The sequence below is a fragment of the Narcine bancroftii genome, chromosome 2 (assembly GCF_036971445.1).
Source record: "Narcine bancroftii isolate sNarBan1 chromosome 2, sNarBan1.hap1, whole genome shotgun sequence".
NCBI lineage: Eukaryota > Metazoa > Chordata > Chondrichthyes > Torpediniformes > Narcinidae > Narcine > Narcine bancroftii.
This window is the reverse complement of record NC_091470.1, coordinates 310,059,670-310,078,345: the sequence shown is the minus strand read 5'-3', so window position 1 is coordinate 310,078,345 and position 18,676 is coordinate 310,059,670. Positions and strand designations below refer to the sequence as shown.

At 45.2% G+C, this 18,676-nt stretch overlaps 1 protein-coding gene across 1 annotated transcript in view; it reads right to left on the bottom strand.

The window, feature by feature from the left end:
• The window catches only part of klhl14 (kelch-like family member 14), a 172,520-nt gene extending 154,263 nt beyond the window's left edge, over positions 1–18,257 (bottom strand). Inside the window, exon 1 of the mRNA XM_069915440.1 lies at positions 17,407–18,257. Coding sequence (XP_069771541.1) covers positions 17,407–18,257 — 851 coding nt within the window. The remainder of the gene's footprint in view (positions 1–17,406) is intronic.
• Between the last annotated feature and the right edge of the window lie 419 nt (positions 18,258–18,676).

Here is an 18,676-nt window from a genome sequence, read left to right as displayed (position 1 = left end):
ATTTGCATCCCTCAGAAAATTTGATACTCCATGGAAATTACATTAAAAGCAAAGACAAGTGTAATTCTCACCTAAACAATAAGACTTTTTGTAGAGGATGAGCCAATTCATTTATGCAATGATGCTGAGAGAGCAGTAAACTCTTAATAGCATATTTTTGCTTTATTTCTCTGGGAATTAGTCAGAAAAGAACGTTGTGCTGAAGGAATCTTTACATTTGGGGAAGTTATAATCAGATTAAAATAAGAAAATCAGTACATATGAAGAGAGAAACAAAAATGCCAAACAAAAGGAGACAAAGCAGGTGTAGGCAAAAGAAGAGTAATTCAGCCAACATGAAGGCATAGAATTATTATCCTTCCCATCATCTGAGATATTGTTCTTCTCTATGACCTGAATCTACATCTACATCTGAGGAGACTCAAGAATGATTACCACTTAGAAGCTAGCCTGCTTTTTGCATCTTGGTTTTAAAAAAAACTTCCACCTGTTTCTCAGATTCTGCTTTAAGACCATAGGACCATGAGAAAAAGGAGTGGAATTGGGCCATTTGGCCCATCAAGTCCACCCTGCCATTCCATCATGGGGGGAAAGGCTGGTGAGAGGTTAGGGGCTGTAATGGTCGGGGGGCCTGATCGTCTGATGTGACCGCCGTGGTTCTGGGATTGGGGTCACTGGAGTCGTGTCACTGGCGGGCTCATTGGTTGCGGCCACCGCCTCACTCAATTCCCCAATAGCGTTGTGGACAGGCTGGCCTAAGTTGGTGGGGTGGTGCTGATCCCTTTGTTCAAGCATGTGACCTAGGGGAGAGGGATTTGGAGGAGGTTGGGTTGGGAGCAATGCCTGGTACAATCCGGCTTGGGCTAGGTCCCTTACCAAGACTGTGTCCTCCCGCCCATCTGTGTACTCAATATATGCATAATGCGGGTTCACATGGAGCAGCGTCACTCGGTCAACCAAAGGGTCGTTCTTTGAGTACCGGATGTGGCGTCGCAGGAGGACAGGTCTGGGAACCGTGAGCCACGCCGGCATGGTTGCTCCCGATTCGGATTTCCTTAGGAAAGAGAACATCCTTTCAAGGGGAGTGGCATTGGTCATGGTGCATAGGAGGGAGTAGATGGAGTTTAGGGCGCTAGTGAGCATGTCCTGCCAGCGAGCGGTGGGGAGGCCTTTGGACCGCAGGGAAAGTGTAACCGCTTTCCAGATGGTGGCATTCACTCTTTCGACCAGCCATTACCACGTGGGTTATAGTTGGTGGTCCTGCTCGAAGTAATACCACGCTCCAGGAGGTACTGCCACAGCTCAGGACTCATAAACGAGGTCCCCCGGTCACTGTGGATGTAACTGGGGTACCCGAAGATGGCGAAGATACTTTGCAAGGCCTCTATGACTGAGGAGGCGGTCATGTTCGAGCAGGGCACAGCGAACGGGAAGCGAGAATACTCGTCGATCACCGTAAGAATGTAGGTGTTATGGTTGGTCGGCCTTAGGGGCCCCTTGAAGTCCACCCTTAAACGTTTAAATGGCCAGGTGGCTTTGATGACGTGGGTGTTCTCCGAACAGAAGAAGTGGGGCTTGCACTCAGCGCACACCGGGCAGGCTCAGGTCATGGAATGAATCTTCTCGACCGTGTAGGGCAGGTTGTGAGTCTTAACGAAGTGCACAAACCTAGTGACCCCCGGATGATAGAGCTCCTTGTGGAGTCTCTGCAGCCTATCTAGTTGTATGTTGGTGCAAGTCCCCCAGGAGAGCGCGTCTGGCGGGTCATTGAGCTTACCAGGCCGGTACAGTATGTCGTAATTGAAGGTGGAGAATTCGATTCTCCATCTAGCAATCTTGTCGTTCTTGATCTTACCTCACTGGATGCTACTAAACATGAACAAGACCGCATGTCGGTCAGTCAGCAGTGTAAAGCGCCTGCCAGTGAGGTAGTGCCACCAATGACGTACTACTTCAACTATGGCCTGGGCCTCCTTCTCAACAGAGGAGTGTCGGCTCTCAGGGCCGTGGAGGGTCCTGGAGAAGAAGGCTACTGGCTGGCCAACCTGGTTCAAAGTGGCCGCCAGTGCAAAATCAGATGCATCCCTCTCTACTTGGAATGGAATGGACTCGTCGATGGCATGCAGCGTTGCAGGAGCGATGTCCGATTTGATGCAGTCGAAGGCAGCTCTGGCTTTGGCTGACGGGGGAAGGAGGTGGCTGTGATAAGTGGCCGTGTCTTGTCAGCATAGTGTGGAACTCATTGGGCGTAGTATGAAAAGAAACCCAGGCCGCGTGGAGTGTACCTTCCGTGCTCGGTGCCTGCCCCGTGACGTCAGGCGCTGCCGCATGATGGAGCCCTCGCTCTCATTGGACAAGAGCTCTGGAGAAGAGATGTTTGAATTAGAGGGTGATGGTTGGGCCTCAGACGAGGCACTTTGTTTGATGGTGGCCATTTTGGAGCAACAGACTACAGCAAAGTGGCCATTTTTAAGGCACTTCTGGCACCTGGCTCTCCTCACCAGACACTGGGACCTGCTGTGCTTGTCCCTCCTGAAGTAGCACTTCGGGATCGCATCAGGCAGTGTAGCGGTGGCCGACAGGCTGTCGGTAGGCCGTGGGATAGTAGGGTTGAGGGAAGGCATCCCACTTGCTTCATAGCGTGGGGTTCAGCCCTGAGAGTAAGCGTCCATACTTAAGACTGCAGCCTCCATTGTCTCTGCAATCTGGGTCGCGTCCTCTAGGTTTTCTCCCCCGTGATCTAGCAGGCGCTGCCTCACCTCATTCGATCGGACCCTGGCCTCATAAGCATCCTGAATGAGATCGTTGGGGCTCTGCTCAGTGCCCTTAGTGCTTGGAGATAAGCTCTACAGGACTCTCCAGACAGTTGCCTCCTGATCGCTAGTTTATACTGGGCATAGACCCTGTTTACCAGTCACTCGTAGAGTCCTTTCAGCTCCTTCATGGCTGCGGCATAAGTGGCTGCGTCCTGGATGCTCTCATAGATTCTCGGGGACACCATAGACATCAATACTAGTAGTCGATGGCTGTCCTCCCCCACGGCAGGGTCAGAGAGTTGTAGGTAAGCTTCAAAACACCTCTCCCAGTACTTAAAGTCATTCGGAGCTGTAGTCGACTGCGGGTCGATGTTGAGGTGTTCCGGTTGCAGCATGCATTCCATCCCTTGAAAACTTTCTAGTTAATAAAATTGTAGTGTACGTCAAAAGAATCAAAGGCTTGTTCATTCAAACCAAGGCTTTTATTAACTAGAAGACTGGAGTGTAGCACATGTAGGTCGACCAGTCCAGAATGATCTGGGTCTGGCTAGGAGCAACCCTTTAAGAACTGCCAGTAGGCGTGGCTACACTCTCAGCCAATCACAACCATCCTATACTACAATATATACATATACACATTGGTGATAGAATCCGTACTATCACCCTCATCTCTGTTCTAAAGGGACATTTTTTGTACTCTTAGGCAGTGCCCTCTGACCCCAGACTCCCTCACCATAGGAAGCATCCTCTCCATGTCCACTCTGTCCAGGCCTTTCAGTGTTTGATAGGTTTCAAAATGAAATAATTTTATTTCACTTAATTCTGTGAGGTGTGCTGGACAATTGCATTGCAGCCACTCATGACCTTTGACACAATTACTGAATAAATTGTTAGTTCAAAGTTACACAAACATATTTGTTATATTCCAAACAAGTAATAAAGAATCCACTGACCAGAGAATGTGAGAAAACAGAAACTGATGCCACAGAAGGAGCATATTTGACCCATTGTGCCAAAGAACAGCTTTCCAGTTTAATCTCTTTCCATTTGTTGGTCCATGGGTTATAGCACTTCATCTGCATAGCCATGTACTTTTTAAAATCTTTCTACATCTTTTCAGTCATTGAGCTGTAGGACTAATGACCTAATGGTGGTAGGAAAATTACTGACCTCTCTGTTGAAGGAAATGTCCTTCCTGTCACTCTGTCCAGGGCTCTCAGCCTTCTCTGTTCAACTCCAGCTGTTCCAAATGTACTGGTGGAACTCAATAAGTCACACAGCATCCATGGGAAGCAAAAGGAAGTTGATGTTTAGGGTCTGTCCCTTTTTACAGGTTAAGGTTAGCGTTTGGCAAAGATTACGCAGATCCCCATATAAGAAGATGGAAGGGGGGGTGGGAGAAGAGAAAGAGCATAGTCTAGTGGGTGGATATTGCTAGGAGGGGTAAGAAGATAAAGTAATGTGGGAGGGGGAAAAGGGGCTGAGAAAGATGCTCTGTGGTAGGAGAAAGGAAGAGAAGGGCTGGGAGCTGGAGGAAGGGGATCAGAGGGAAAAAGGGAGAGGATGGAGGAGGGGGTTATCAGAAATTGGAGGTTGATATTGATGCCCTCTGGTTAGAGACCGTTGAGATGGACCATCTCTGATTAGCAATCTCCATCAGAAGGCATCAACTTCACCTGCAACAAATTCTCTTGCCCCCCTTTCATTTTCCCTCATCCCTCTGACTCCCTTCCTCCAGCTTCCATTCCCTTCCCTTCTTTTCTCCCATCATGGAGCATCTTTCACAGCCCTCTGCCACCTCCCCCATCACTTCTTCTTCCCCCTCCTAATGTATCCACCTATTACCTGCTAGCCTATGATTTTCCCCCTTGCACTCATTTTCTTATTTGAATGCTTGCCTGATTTTGGGCATACCTGAACAAGACCTCAGACCCGAAACATTCCTCCACAGCACTTTGGTGTACAGCACTAGATCCCAGCATCTGCAGAGTTTTGTTTACCTCCAGCTGATCTGATCTCTTCTCAGAGTTATAATTCTCCTGCCTTAGAACTATGCTGCTAAATTTCCTACTGGTTCCAATGCAATCTCAACCATGTTGCATGACGGGGATCAGGCTCAACACTCGAAATGTGGCCCAACTTGAGTGATACTTTTCTAACAAAGCCTAGTTGTTCAAATATTCTGAGCAAACGTACAGCATGCTTTCTTAATGACCTGCTCTGCCTTTCTGCATCCCTTTAAACACCTGTAGTTAGGCTACCAAAGCACTTTTACACTTCTCAACGGCCTGTATTCGCTTGCCTTATTTGTCTTTCCCATATATATTACCTTACACTTCTGTTGACTGAATTTTATTTGTCACTTTTTTGTTCTACCAATTAATTCATAGTCCATTGACAGATTACAACTTTCTTACTATTAACCATAAGAAAATGTGTTTTTAATTGCCTGCAAACTTTAAGAAGCTTCTTACAGTTACATTGAAACTACAACATATGCATCTGATTGAATGCAAGAACGCATCAGTGAATGCTGCAGAATCCAACACCAAACACATATTCAGTCACTCAGTGTGGTGATACCAGCCCATTGCAGGGTGCAACCACTGTACCTGCAAGTAGGCAACCTGGGAGGCTGGCCCCACCATGCCATCTGTCAATCACTGGCCCATATATAGATTTGAGTTGGCCCCTTCCTAAACCAGTCGGGCATGTGGAACCAGAGGGTACAGAGACCTGGTGTTCAACTTGAAGCTGATTAAAGCCTGTAATACAGTCTTCGAATTTTGTATTTGTTTGCTACACCATGGAGAGATTCCTCACCCTTGAGAGGCTGAACATAAACACTCAGCACCTGGATGCAATCACCCACACTCAACTTGAGGTTATCAGTACGAACCAGAAGAAGCTCATGGTCCTACACACCAAGCTGTGCCCCGGAGCTTTCCAGGCCATCGGAGACTGTGCAGACTTTGAACCTGCAATGGCCACCCTGGAAGGGCATATTTTCTATGCCTGGTACTTGCTCAGCATCAGAGTACAGCAGCCAAGTGAGATGGATGACACTTATCTGGAGGTTCTACGAGAGCTAGCATGCCCATGCACTGTTGAAGCTGGTGTGACTGCTGGAGAACTGGAGCGACACATCTGAGATGCATGCAGGCGAGGGCTGCGGACGAGGGCAACTCAACAGAGATTGTTGGAGTACAATGCCTCCCTCGCCGAGATCATGGAAGTGGTCCACCCCCTAGAAGCTTCAGCTCACCCCATGGAGGTCTTCGATGCTCGCCTACCCACTCACCGGTCTGGCCGACGCTGATGACAGCAGCAGTCATTGAAGGGCCCCATAGGGAAGAGACTATCGCTGCCACCGATGCCAGCCGCTGCTGTAAGTACTCTGAGTCCCAATGTGGGTCAAACAGGAGCTCCTGAAAGAACTACCCTGCAAGGAACTCTCAGTGTGGGAATAAAGGCCACTTCGCTAAAGTGTGCCTCTCCAAACTCACCGGGAGCGCTGTGCCCCTCTGTGACCAGCTGGGAGCACCTCCCAACCCTCTGGGCCCCTCCACATGTGAGTGCCAGTTGACACTATTACCTTGCCCATCATTTCCGCCCACACAGATGTCACTTCCGGCCCGGCCATCAAACCAAGCTACCTCCTTGTGCTCATCACAGGTGCCACCATGTTTCACCACCCAACTGCTGCCCACACCGATGGCATCACTTCTGGCCAAACCACCTGCAAAAGTGGCATGACTTCCAGCTGGGCTGCTGGCCCAAGCTGACGCCATGTGTGTCCCCTGGGTGCCGCCATTGTAGGACAGCCAACCCCTAGCTGCACAGGCACACCAACCAGAAACAAAATCATGCACTCATCGCACCTCATGCTTCAAAGGCCACCCACTGGCTGCTTCTCACAACCATCTGGGAGCAGCTACTCGGACCCTGAGGCAGACCTAACATCCACCACGCTGACGGAGGACATTCCCCATGGATTTGGGTGCTCAATGATAGATATCGCTGTCAATGGGAAGGTAACAAAATGCCTGTTTGATAGCAGTAGGACTAAGAGCTTTGTGCACCCAAATGTGGTCCGGACAATCAAACTCAGGGTGTACCCAGAAAACCTCCCCATCGCTTTTACATGCAGGACCACTCGATCAAGGCACAGGGTGCTGATCAGTGAACTTGACAGTGGGTGGGGTGGGGGGGGGGGGGCGGAAGACATACCAAAGGTTCAGGCTCCTGGTCATGCCCAAACTCTGTGCCCAGTTTTCCTGGGACTAAACTTCCAGTGAAACCTAGCCTCACCCTTGCCTTCGGTGGCCCACTCCCCCCACTCACCATCCACATTTCAAAGTCCAGTGACCATTCCAAATCAACCTGAAGACTCTCCACCCTTTGGTATCCCTGCCATCCATACTGTAAACCAATAGCGGCCAAAAGCAGGCACTACAATGCAGCCAACAGAGCCTTTATCAAGGTCAAGGTGAAATGACTACTGGCAGGGGGAGTTAACAGCCCCTGGTGAACCAATGGCATAGAAGTAAAAGGGGAGAGCAAACAGAGGATAGTCATCAATTATAGCCAGATCATCAACCAGTACACCCAGCTGGACACCTACCCACTGCCCCACATTATTGACATGGGCATTGAGATAGCCCAGTGCTGGGTCTTCTCCACCAATGACCTAAAGTCAGCCTACCACCAGCTCCACATCCACGCATGGGATAAACCTTATAATGCCTTTGAGGCAGATGGATGCCTCTACCAGTTCCGTCAGATCCCATTTGGGGTAACAAACAGAGTCTCCATTTTTAAACAGGAGATGGACCACCTGGTAGACTGGCACAAACTAAAAGCAACCTTCCCGTACTTAGATAATGTCACCATCTGCGGCCACAACCAGCAGAACCAGAACGCCAACCTGAAGACATTTCTCCAGTCAGCAGAGGCGTTAAACCTCACCTATAACAGGGAGAAGTGTGTTCAGCACCACCCACCTCACCATCCTGGGTTGCATCGTGGAACATGGTGTCATCGGTCCTGGCGCCAAATGCATGCATCCTCTAATGGAACTGCCCCTCCCCCACACATTCAAGGCCCTCAGCAGGTGCCTCGGGCTTTTTATCGTATTACTCCCAGTGGATTCCCCACTTCTCTGACAAAGTCCACCCACTGGCCCAAGCCACCACCTTTCCCCTCCCCGCAGATGCGCAAGCGAATTTCGCCTGCATCAGACAAGACATCGCCATTTCCTTCCACCCACCACAGACCCATGTAATAAAGGCCACTATCCCCTTCAAGCAACTCAATATCAACTTTAAGGGACCACTGCCTTCTATGAATAAGAACGTCTATTTCCTCTCGATTATAGACAATTATTCCCTTCGCCATCCCTTGCCCTGACTCCTCCATCGTCTCTGTTATCAAGGCACTGGTGCAGATCTTCACCATGTTTGGATACCCGGCATTCATCCACAGTGACCGAGAGTCCAGTATCATGAATGAGGAGCTGCACCAGTACCAGGCGATGCAAGGCATCGCGTCTAGTCGCACGACTAGCTACAGCCCCAGGGGCAAAGGGCAGGTGGAACATGAGAATAGGGTAATCTGGAATGCAGTCCTCCTAGCCCTGAGATCAAAAGGATGGTCTATCAATTATTGGCAAGAGGCCCTCCCTGAGGCACTTCATGCCATACGGTCGCTCTTGTGCATGGCTACCAATCAGACCCCTCACGAATGCCTCTTCTCCTTCCTAGGAAATTGGCGACTGGCATCTCCCTGCCAGTGTGGCTGACATCTCTGGAACCAGTACTCCTCTGTAAGCACGTTAGGACCCTCTGGTCGAGCAGGTGCACTTCCTCCATGCGATCCCAAACTGTGCCTACATCAGGTACCCCAATGGACGAAAGGACAACATCTCGACTAGGGACCAAGTCCCCCTACCATGACCACCCAGGCCCAGCCAGGACCCCCCCCCCCCCGGGATGACATCTACCTACAGCCTCTCCACAGGTCCCCACCCTCTATAGACTCACTCTGCGCCTACACCCCCACTCCGTCAGGCACCACTCCGCTTGCTCCAGTGGCCAAAAGGCCCCGCTCCCATAGACCATTGACCAGGAGCCTGATCTGCGATGGTCCCAGTGACAAAGGTGACCAGTGGACCACGTGAACATGTAAATACCACAGAATCACCCCTTCTTAAAAGAGTCCCTGGGAGGATTGATGTGGTGATATAACCACAACTATAGCCACACTCCTACCAGCCTACTGCAGGGGGCAACCACCTGGGAGGCTGGCCCCACCTGTCTGCTGTCAATCACTGGCCCCTTCCTAAATCAGTCAGGCACGTGGAACCAGAGGGTACAGAGACCTGGTGTTCAACTTTAAGCTGAACTACAGTCTTCTTGAGTTTTGTGATTGTTTGCTGTGCATCACACTCAGACATTCACTTTTTTGACTATTTTTCCTTGCTTCTGGCGACTGAACCAATTTTGGAACCAAGTTCCCATTTTCTCTTGCAATCTCCTCACTTTTAGTGTACCATCTGCAATGTGTCATCTGTCAAAAGTCTCCTCAAGACCATATCTGATAACTTAAGTGACTCTCCTTGTTAAAAAAAATTCTCTCTCGTCTGTGATGGCCTTCTCTTTACCTTCTTGCGGACTATTCTTGATTAAATTGTGCCTTTCCACATGACAACTAACACAGCCCAATTAAAATAAACTAAACTAATTTAAAACCATACTTAAAATAAGGTACAAAGTGAATGTAATTTTATATTAGAATATTGCTACATTACAAAATAATTACAAATCTCCTCTTTACTGATGCGCAGCTAAGAAAATGGTTGACATTTGGCCATTGTCGATCAACAATAGCAGTGAATTGTCATATCATTCGAGTTAGAACATAGCACTTTAGTCCGACAGAACTAGAAATGTTTTCAAAATCACTGTTTCATGAAACTACAGTATTCTCTGACTAAATCAGCAAAGGTGTGTCAGAATTCTCCTTCCAGCTGATTTCAGAACAGACACACATTGTTTCTGTGTCTACTATTTCTGGAAAATTTAAGAAATAATGAATTGCACATTTTCTTGATATTAAGAGGTGAAAGAGCTCAAGCGTTCCTCACAAAATGCACAATAAATAGAGGCTAACGTTTATATAAAAAATGGCATTAGAATTTTAAAAGAGAAACTTTCATCAATATGGAAACTTTTACATTTATTTGTGGACATCCAAAGAATCTTCCTGTCCTTTGGTGTAAATTTGGCAAAGGAGATGTCAATTGGCTCTAAGTGCTCCCCCCAACAAAAAAAAACACCATGGCAAAGGCTAAGTATTCTGTTTTAGTGATGTTGATTTATTGTGATTTATTGAAGAACACTTGGAAAATAAACTCACATGGACAAAAAGATTGGTTATAGAGTCATACAGAATGGAAACAGGCCACTTGGCCCAACCTGCCCACGTTGACCAACACTAGTCCCACCTGCCTGTGTTTGGCCCTCCTCATGTATCAATTTTTGACAGATTTAGGGGGTCTTTCTAAAATACCACAACAAATATTCAGTGCATTTTGAGATCATACACAAAGCCAGTCATTTTGAACACTCGGGACTCATTATTTGATACGAGGGAGGAAATATTGCATTCTAAATATGGTATAACATATCTATCTTATAGCCTTGAAGCAGGAAAAACAGATTGGTCACACATTGCTATCACTATGCATTTTCACATTTAATGAATATTGTATAAGCATTTGTAATAACGACTGCAATAATTTTAGTCCTGCAGTCATAATCAAGCAAAAGTTCCAAAAAGATTATTTTTACACAAGTACGAAACACAGAATTTCCCTGAGTTGGTGAATTTGGTGCAGAGAGAGGAAGAGGTGATACTCTAATACTCCAATAGTATTTCTGCTTAGTAAGTTAATCATATACATAAACATGTCAGGGCATTCCTGGCTATGGAACTCACATCTTGTGTTTGATAGGGACTCAAGACTGGTTCCCAGACTTTGAACGGCCAAAGGCAGAGAAGGTGGAATCGGTTGGATCCTAAGCAACAGACTCAGTCCACCCACAAGGCTGAGTGCTTTGGAGGTGGTCACCCAGCAGCTCAAAAGATTGTAGGCAGAGAGAGAAAGAGATGATGTGACTGCCACAGACAGGAAAATAGACCAAGAAAGTTGTTCAGGACCCCTTAGACATCCTTCTCACTAACCAGCGTTTAATTCTGCAATGGCAATAGGGAGGAGAGATCATCTATATAGTGTAGCCACATCCAGAGCCTCCTTGTCATGGCAACGAGGTTGGAGAAAGATCAAGAGAGCAATAGTTATGAATGATTCTATATTGAGGGGAGCAGCGGTTTGTATTCAGCCACTCTGGTCAACATTATTACTGAGAAACAACAAAGCATTGTGAGAGGGAGAAGATGGGAATTCAGATGTTCTGGTCCATTTATGGATCATAAGGTCTTGCAGCCAGATTATAACAGAACACATTTTCCTTCCATAATCATAGATTAATACTAACGATGCTTGTCAAATTTATGAGATTTATTATTCATTATTAAAATATGGCTGAATGGAGCAAACAAAACATTCCTCTGGTAAGATCATCTTTTGGTGGGATTTCTTATCATCGAATGTTGAGCTGATTTTATAAGAGTTTAATGTGAAACTGAGAACAAATAAATGCTCAAAGACATTTATAGTCTGTGGTATTGAACTTTAAGTTATGAAACACTGTTCAAATGCATATATTTTGGATAACATTCACAAATGGAATCTGACCACCCTATTAAAGGAAAGGAGTAATTACACAGGAGAAGCTGCCAAAATTTACAGGGGTGTTGCAGGACTGGAAATTGTAAACTTTATGAAAAGTAAGATAAATTTAAGTTATTTTCTTTGGAGCAGAAGAGACTCAGGATGATTTAATTAAGTGTATAAAATTGTGGTCTAGATCAACATGGAGATCCTATTTGCCTTTATGGATGGATCAATAAACAGGGATAGAAAGAGGCAAAATAATGAAAACATGTTTTTTCCCCAGAGTGTGATATAGGTCTGGAACTCATAGACTCTAAGGGAGATAGAGATAGAAATGACCTTCACAGTTAAACAGTACAGGAAAGCACATTTAAATACTGATAACCTGCCACGCCACTGAAATTTGAGATTAAACTAGGTGAATCTTATTTAATCAATGCATACTTGATAATGAATGGACTCCTGTATTAAACATATTTTAGGTTGCTATAGGCTACATTTCTAAAAGCTTGGAATGACTGAAAAGACACACTTCTTCTGAGATCAACAAAGGTTACATAACTTTTCTAAATGTTTATATTAAAAGTTAATTTAACCCAACTTGAATATGTGATTGAATAATGTGCACCTAAACAGTTTGTAATGGTTTTGAGATTTGTTAAACCTTGATAACATTGATTGAAATTTGCATGATAAAAACAAATCTCTCAAAAACACAATGAAATGCTCCATTTCTCACTATTTCAACAATGAGTCCATCTAATTATAACCATGAAAACATTTGCCAATGTTAATCACTAACTATGAATTATTGCTCCTGAGTCCCATGTCCAGTACCGGGTTCTAGAGCCACAACTCGAGTACTGGGTCCTTGAGCTCCAGACTGAGCACTGCATTCTAGAACCAGAGGTAAAACACCGGGTTCCCAAGCCCCAGACCGAGCACCAGGTGCTCGAGCCAAAAGTCAAACATTACATTCTAGAGCCAAACAACCAACACGTTGTTCCCGAGCCCCACATTGAGCACCAGATTCTGGCACCACAGGTCATCAAGTTCCAGATCAAGCATTATGTTCTGCAAGCAGAGGTAGAGCACCATGTTCTAGAGTCTCACATTGAGTACTGGGTTCTAAAATCGTAGGCCGAACACCATATCTAGAACCAAACACCCAGCACATTGAGTTAAAGGGAAATATTTTATTCCTTGGAGCGAAGAAGAATGAGGGGAGGTTTAATAGAGGTTTACAAGATTATGATAGGTATAGACAGAGTGGATGTAAGTAACCTTTTTCCACTTTGATAGGGGAGATAAATACGAGGGGTCATAGCTTTAAGATGAAAGGGGAAAGGTTTAGGGGGAACATTAGGGGGAAGTTCTTCAGTCAGAGAGTGGAAGGAGTGTGGAATGAGCTGTGGAGAATGTGGGCTTCATCTAGAGTTTTAAGAATAAGTTGGATAAACACACAAGATGGGAGAGGTCTGGAGGGTTATGGGATGGGAGCAGGTCAATTGGACCAGTAAATGATGGTAGCTCAGACTAGAAGGACCAAATGGTCTGTTTTTGCTGTAGTGTTCTATGGAAAAAAAAAATCATTAATGGCACAGCATTTGCTTTGTTTTTGCGGCATTAGAAAGAATTATACCAACACTTTCAGAAGGTGATATTCATATTACCACATAATTCTTGCTTTAGCATATTTCCATGGGTCTGAAATATCTCATATAATTTTCATTTGTTGGAAAAATATGTGTTGGTTTTGTAATACTGCTAATAATGCAAAAAAGACTGTTAGAAAACATTATACAATGTGCCACGTAATGCTGAAGAGTTTTACAATAACTACCTGAGGGAAATTCACGTTTTTGCATCTCCACAGGTAGAGTTCATATTTTGAGAATTCTGAAAATAACACTATTGCCCATGTGATTTGGTAATAATAAACCAGCATGCATGTGTGCACTTGGGAAACAAGAGGGGGTTACCATAGTGACTATTGTTATTAGACTCATTTCATTTTAAGGATGAATATATTTAAAATATCTTTCTCCTTACTGATTCTTCTGATTTCCCTGTGGTGGGCAATCTCTGCAGTTCATAGCACAGTCATTGCAATGATCACAAGTTTGTGAGAATGGCGATCAAGCCATGTAGCAATGGTGACAAAATTACTTGCACTGATTTTACCCTTCATGCATTGACCTTCACAGTGTCATGGCTCATGAAGAGTATTAGATATGCAACCCATATTCTGCAGAATTTTATGTTCCACACTTTTACCTCTTCTACTATTTCTTCAATATTTTTATTGATTTAAATGTATCAACACTGTAATATCTCAATGGGGTGAAACACAAAAATCTGCAGACATAATTGTCCTTTTTACCCCACGGGTGAGCAGTGACTCTTCTTTGAGCTGGGTGAAATTCCTAGGAAGATAGGACCTCCCAAGCCTTTTGCACAATGGTCCAAAATCCCTGGAATTTGCCCTCCCTGGCATTGGTGGGGTGGGGAATGGGTTCTAACCCTAGCGACGTCATTGTGAGTGACGCATTACGCAGTCACAGGAAATCCTACCGGAAGTCAGAATACACAGTAATGGCAGAGGAGGCCTTTCCAAAAATCAATAAAACTAATGCCTATATGCTTAAATAAAATGAGAAATTCAATCCACAATCCTATTGCATAAACACCTCTCCACAGGGAGAGGGTGGCCCGGGTAATTTTCCTGGGCTGACGTTTTCACGCTGCAGGTTCATGGGAGGGTTCCTGGGAAAATTTCCCAAAAATCCCCACTTTACACAGCGGTGTGAAATGGCCTAATGACTGAAGGAAAAACACAATGCTGGACAAAATCAGCAGGTCATACAGCGACCTTATATTGCAGATAAATATACATAATGTTTCAGGCCTGAGGCCTTTATCAAAGTATGAACAAAATATACATAGGTGTCTGAATAAAGTGGTGGAGGAGGGGGCAGGGGAAGGAGCACAGGCCCACAGGCAAGAGGTAATAGATGGATAAGGTGGTTAAGGAAAGGGCACCAGAAGAAAACAGGGGAATAGCTTTTTGTGAATGAAAAGGGAAGCGGGGTGGATAGCTGGAGGAAATGAGACAGAGGGATGGGGAGAGAGGAGAATAGGGAGTGGTCTAGCATCATCCCTTTTCCTCCCCTCTGTGAATCTCTCATCCCCTCATCTCTTCCCACTATTCCTCCTTTGGCACCTTCCCCCATGACTGCAAGAAGTACCGCATTGGCACCCACACCTCCTCCCTCACCACTATTTGAGTCTCCAAACAGTCATTTTAAGTTAAATAATGCCACTTGCTACCTGCAGGAGTCATCTACTGCAACCGGTGCTCCCATTATGGTCTTCTCTACATCAGAGATACTGGATGCAGACTAGGAGATCGCTTCACTGAGCATGTTCACTGTGTCTGCATAAATGATAGGGATCTTCCACTGCTCAACCATTTCAATTCTGCAGCCCTCCCGCACACCAACTAGTCTGTCAATGGCCTCATGCGTTACCAAACCGAGGCCATCTGTAAATTGTAGCAACAACACCTAATATTCCATCTGGGCACTCACCAATAAGATGGCATTAACAGTGACCTCTGGTTTCTCCCCATTCTCCCTCTTTTCCCTATCCTTCTACCTCCTTTCCTCTAGCTCTCTACCCCTTCCCTCTCCATTCACAGAGATCTCCCCACTCCCCGTGTTTTCTCTTGTACTCTCCCTCCCTTATCCATATTTTACCTCTTTTTTGTCGGCCTGTGCACCTTCCCCTGCCCCTATCCTCCTATTTTATTCAGACTCCTGTCTACATTTTTGCTCATACCTTAATGAAGGGCTCATGCCCGAAACATTGGCTAGGTATCTTTATCTTTGCTATATAAAGTACCTATTAGGTTTTTCCAGCACTGTGGTTTTACTAATATCTAAATGGGCATCTGTTTCATTGCCATTTAAAAAACCCTTTTTATTTCCAAAAGATACTACAATATGCAAAAAGTTGATACCAAATACTGCAATCTAACAGTTAAACTGAGATGAAGGTAAACATTTCTACATCATTATAGCAAGCAATTAGTTAATCACACTACTGAGCTCAATTTTAGCATGATCTGATAATCCAAAGTCACTGAGATGTCAAAATTAAAAAATGGTTTCTTGCGTTTCAAGAAAAAATATTTTAAATAAGCTATTAATGAATGGAATACTACTTGCACAAGGTCTGAAGGTTACATTATAAACTGAATTATAGCAGGTAAATACCGAAGATACTCCTTATTAGATCCTTGAGTCAATAGCATAGCACTACTTGTAACCATTGTCTGACTGCAATTGTATAGTAATGGTATTAGATATATTAGATGCTAGCATTAAGTCACAATCATGAAGTCAAAAATTAATGCAAGGTACAAATAATTAAACAGAAGTTTTTGGTCAAATAAATGTTATTCTTTTATCTTTCCTCTAGTGATTCAAATTATTTTAAAATATATATGATGTACTCCATCAATATAGTAAAAATATGTTGTAGGTGAAAGGTTAATATTCATAGCATCACATGACACCGTGAGCTTTTACATTTTCAGATTATACTACCGTCAATTTTCTTTGAGCAGTATGCTTTATAATCCACAGACAGATTATGATTGAACCCACACAACCCTCTATTATTTATCACCATGGTTTGGTGCTGAGTGACAAAAAACACTATGTATAAAATATGTAAATCCAAACTATTACTGATTGAGCACTCACAATTAATAAGTATGCGTTTCAGTATGGCTGTATGGATTTCTGTGTATAATATGGAACAAGTTGCTGAAATGAATAGATCAGCTACTTCGGGTTATCATCACTGAAGATTCAATAGCTATTGGATGTACAAGTCTCTCAAGAGCTATTTGGAGCAGGATTGATTTAATTTAATACAGCCAGTCCAAACTCACCATGAAAATACAATAAAGGGAAATACATGTATGTGGGTTATCTATGGTCACTAATCACTATCCAGCCTGACCAATGGAAGGACCTGTGGGGGTGTATGGATTGGGCATTCCAAGGAAGAATAAATGGTGTAAGTGCCGTCAGGTTTGGAAATGTATGGCATGCTTAAACTTTTTGCAGGTTATCTTTTATTTTGTTTAGATGCTGGTTAGGGTTAGAATTAGAGTTGCAAATACCTTTAAGCAGCTTCTAGATCGTCACGTCAATATGCATGGAGTATGAAGGTATGTAGAGTGTGCAAGCAGCAGAGTTTCAGTTTATTTTAGGCTTCACGTTGGGGGGCAGACATCACGGAGGGAAGGACCTGGTTCTGTGCCAGACTGTTCTATGTTCTGTGAGGGGGGACAGTGGGGAGGAAGCAAGGATCACGCTGGGCCCAATCGGTCTTTGAGAGATTTGATGACAAATGTCAAAAAGCTCTGAAATCCAACAAGCACAATCCATTTCTCTCTTCCAACAAGCTCAATGGAGAGAGTGTGCGTTGGGGAACGAGTGGAGGGAGTGGTGGTGTTGACTGGGGTAGGTGACTGAATGAGTGTATTCAATTCTACCAGCTTCCGATTGACCTGCCAGAAGTTGGTTAACTGTGTTGATCAATTCCTCGATTCCAATTTATGGGCGTGATTGATGACGTTTTTCGTGTCTAACTGCATCGTCCCTAAACTATATTTTTTTTTGTTTTGGAAATATTAACAGTGGATGGTTTTTAGTCTCCTGACTTCCGGATAACCTGATAGCAGGTTACTGAAAATCTAAAGGGACGCCAAATGCGGCACTGTCGGGGGTGCAGTCTGTGAGCCCTCCAAGTGAGGAGAGAAAGGGATGCGGCTCTCACCTGCTGGCCACACTCTGCCGGCAGTGTTGTCTGAAGGGCATGAGGTGGTAGTTCATAGCGTCCAGCAGGAGTTTCTGGCAGACTGGGTCGCTCCGCATGAAATCGACCGACTGCACCCTCTCCACCAGCTCGGTGGCCGGGATGAGGGCGAAGCGGAGGCGCTTCATCAGGTCCGGGGCGTACTGCATGCGAGTCTCCCGATCGTGTTCGAGCCAGAGGACGGACATCTGAAAGAGAGCGAGCTCCGACTCCACAGGTGGCGGCATCGAGTCCATCATGGCGCACACCTCCTCGAAATTCAGCAGCAGGATGTCCTCCACGAAGTACTTGTTGGCCAGCTTCTTGGTCTCGTCCAACCCGTGGATGGCGGCGATCTGGCAGATCTGCTTGTAGTTCTGCATCGATATCTGGTCGTTAAGGAACTGGACGCAGAGTTTAGTGACGGGGGGGATGTGCAGGATCTTGCTGACCGACAGCACGTCTTCCACCGTGTCCAGAGACAGTGTCATGTTGGCCGTGTAGATGTACTCCAAGACCAGGCGGACACCGGTGGCCGAGCAGCCCTGCAGGACGATGTTATTGATGGACCTGGTGATGTCCTCGGCTGGGGAAGAAGGGGTCCGGCTCTCCGATTCGTTCGTGCTCTCTTTGCACTGGCTATTGGAGAAAAGCGATCGGAAATACTGGGAACAGGAAGCCAGCACTGCTTTGTGGCAATGGAACTGCTGGCTTTGGGCTGTCAGAGTCACATCACAGAAAAGCTGCTTCCTCCACAGTAGGTTGAGGCCGTGAAGGAGGTTATCACTGTGAGAAGGGTCGAAGGTGGACGTCCTGTCACCAGATCTTGACATGGTATCTAACTTTGGTCACCTCCTAAAAAAAAAAGGGCACACATTTCACACAGTCAGTTCATAGGCATTCTTTCCCCGTGACAAACATTTCGATGTAAGTAAAGCCAGGTTTCTCGGAACAACGCTTTATTAAAGAGAGAAGAAAATGTTTTGTTATTGCTACAAAAGACGCGTGTTGTAAGCGAAATATCTCTGGATTTAAGCCCTTGTGCTATTGTTGCTTTTTAAAAAAAAATGTGCTGGGTTGAAGCCTCACATTATGCGAATGGAAGTCATCCCTGCATGTTTCCCCAATAAACATCAACGAAATATAGCGAGTATAAATCACGGAGCCCTTTGCGTTCAAGGTTTCTTTTTCATTTCTAAAGCAGACCGCAAATGAAATGGTTAAAGTTGCATGTTACCTAATGATGTTTAAA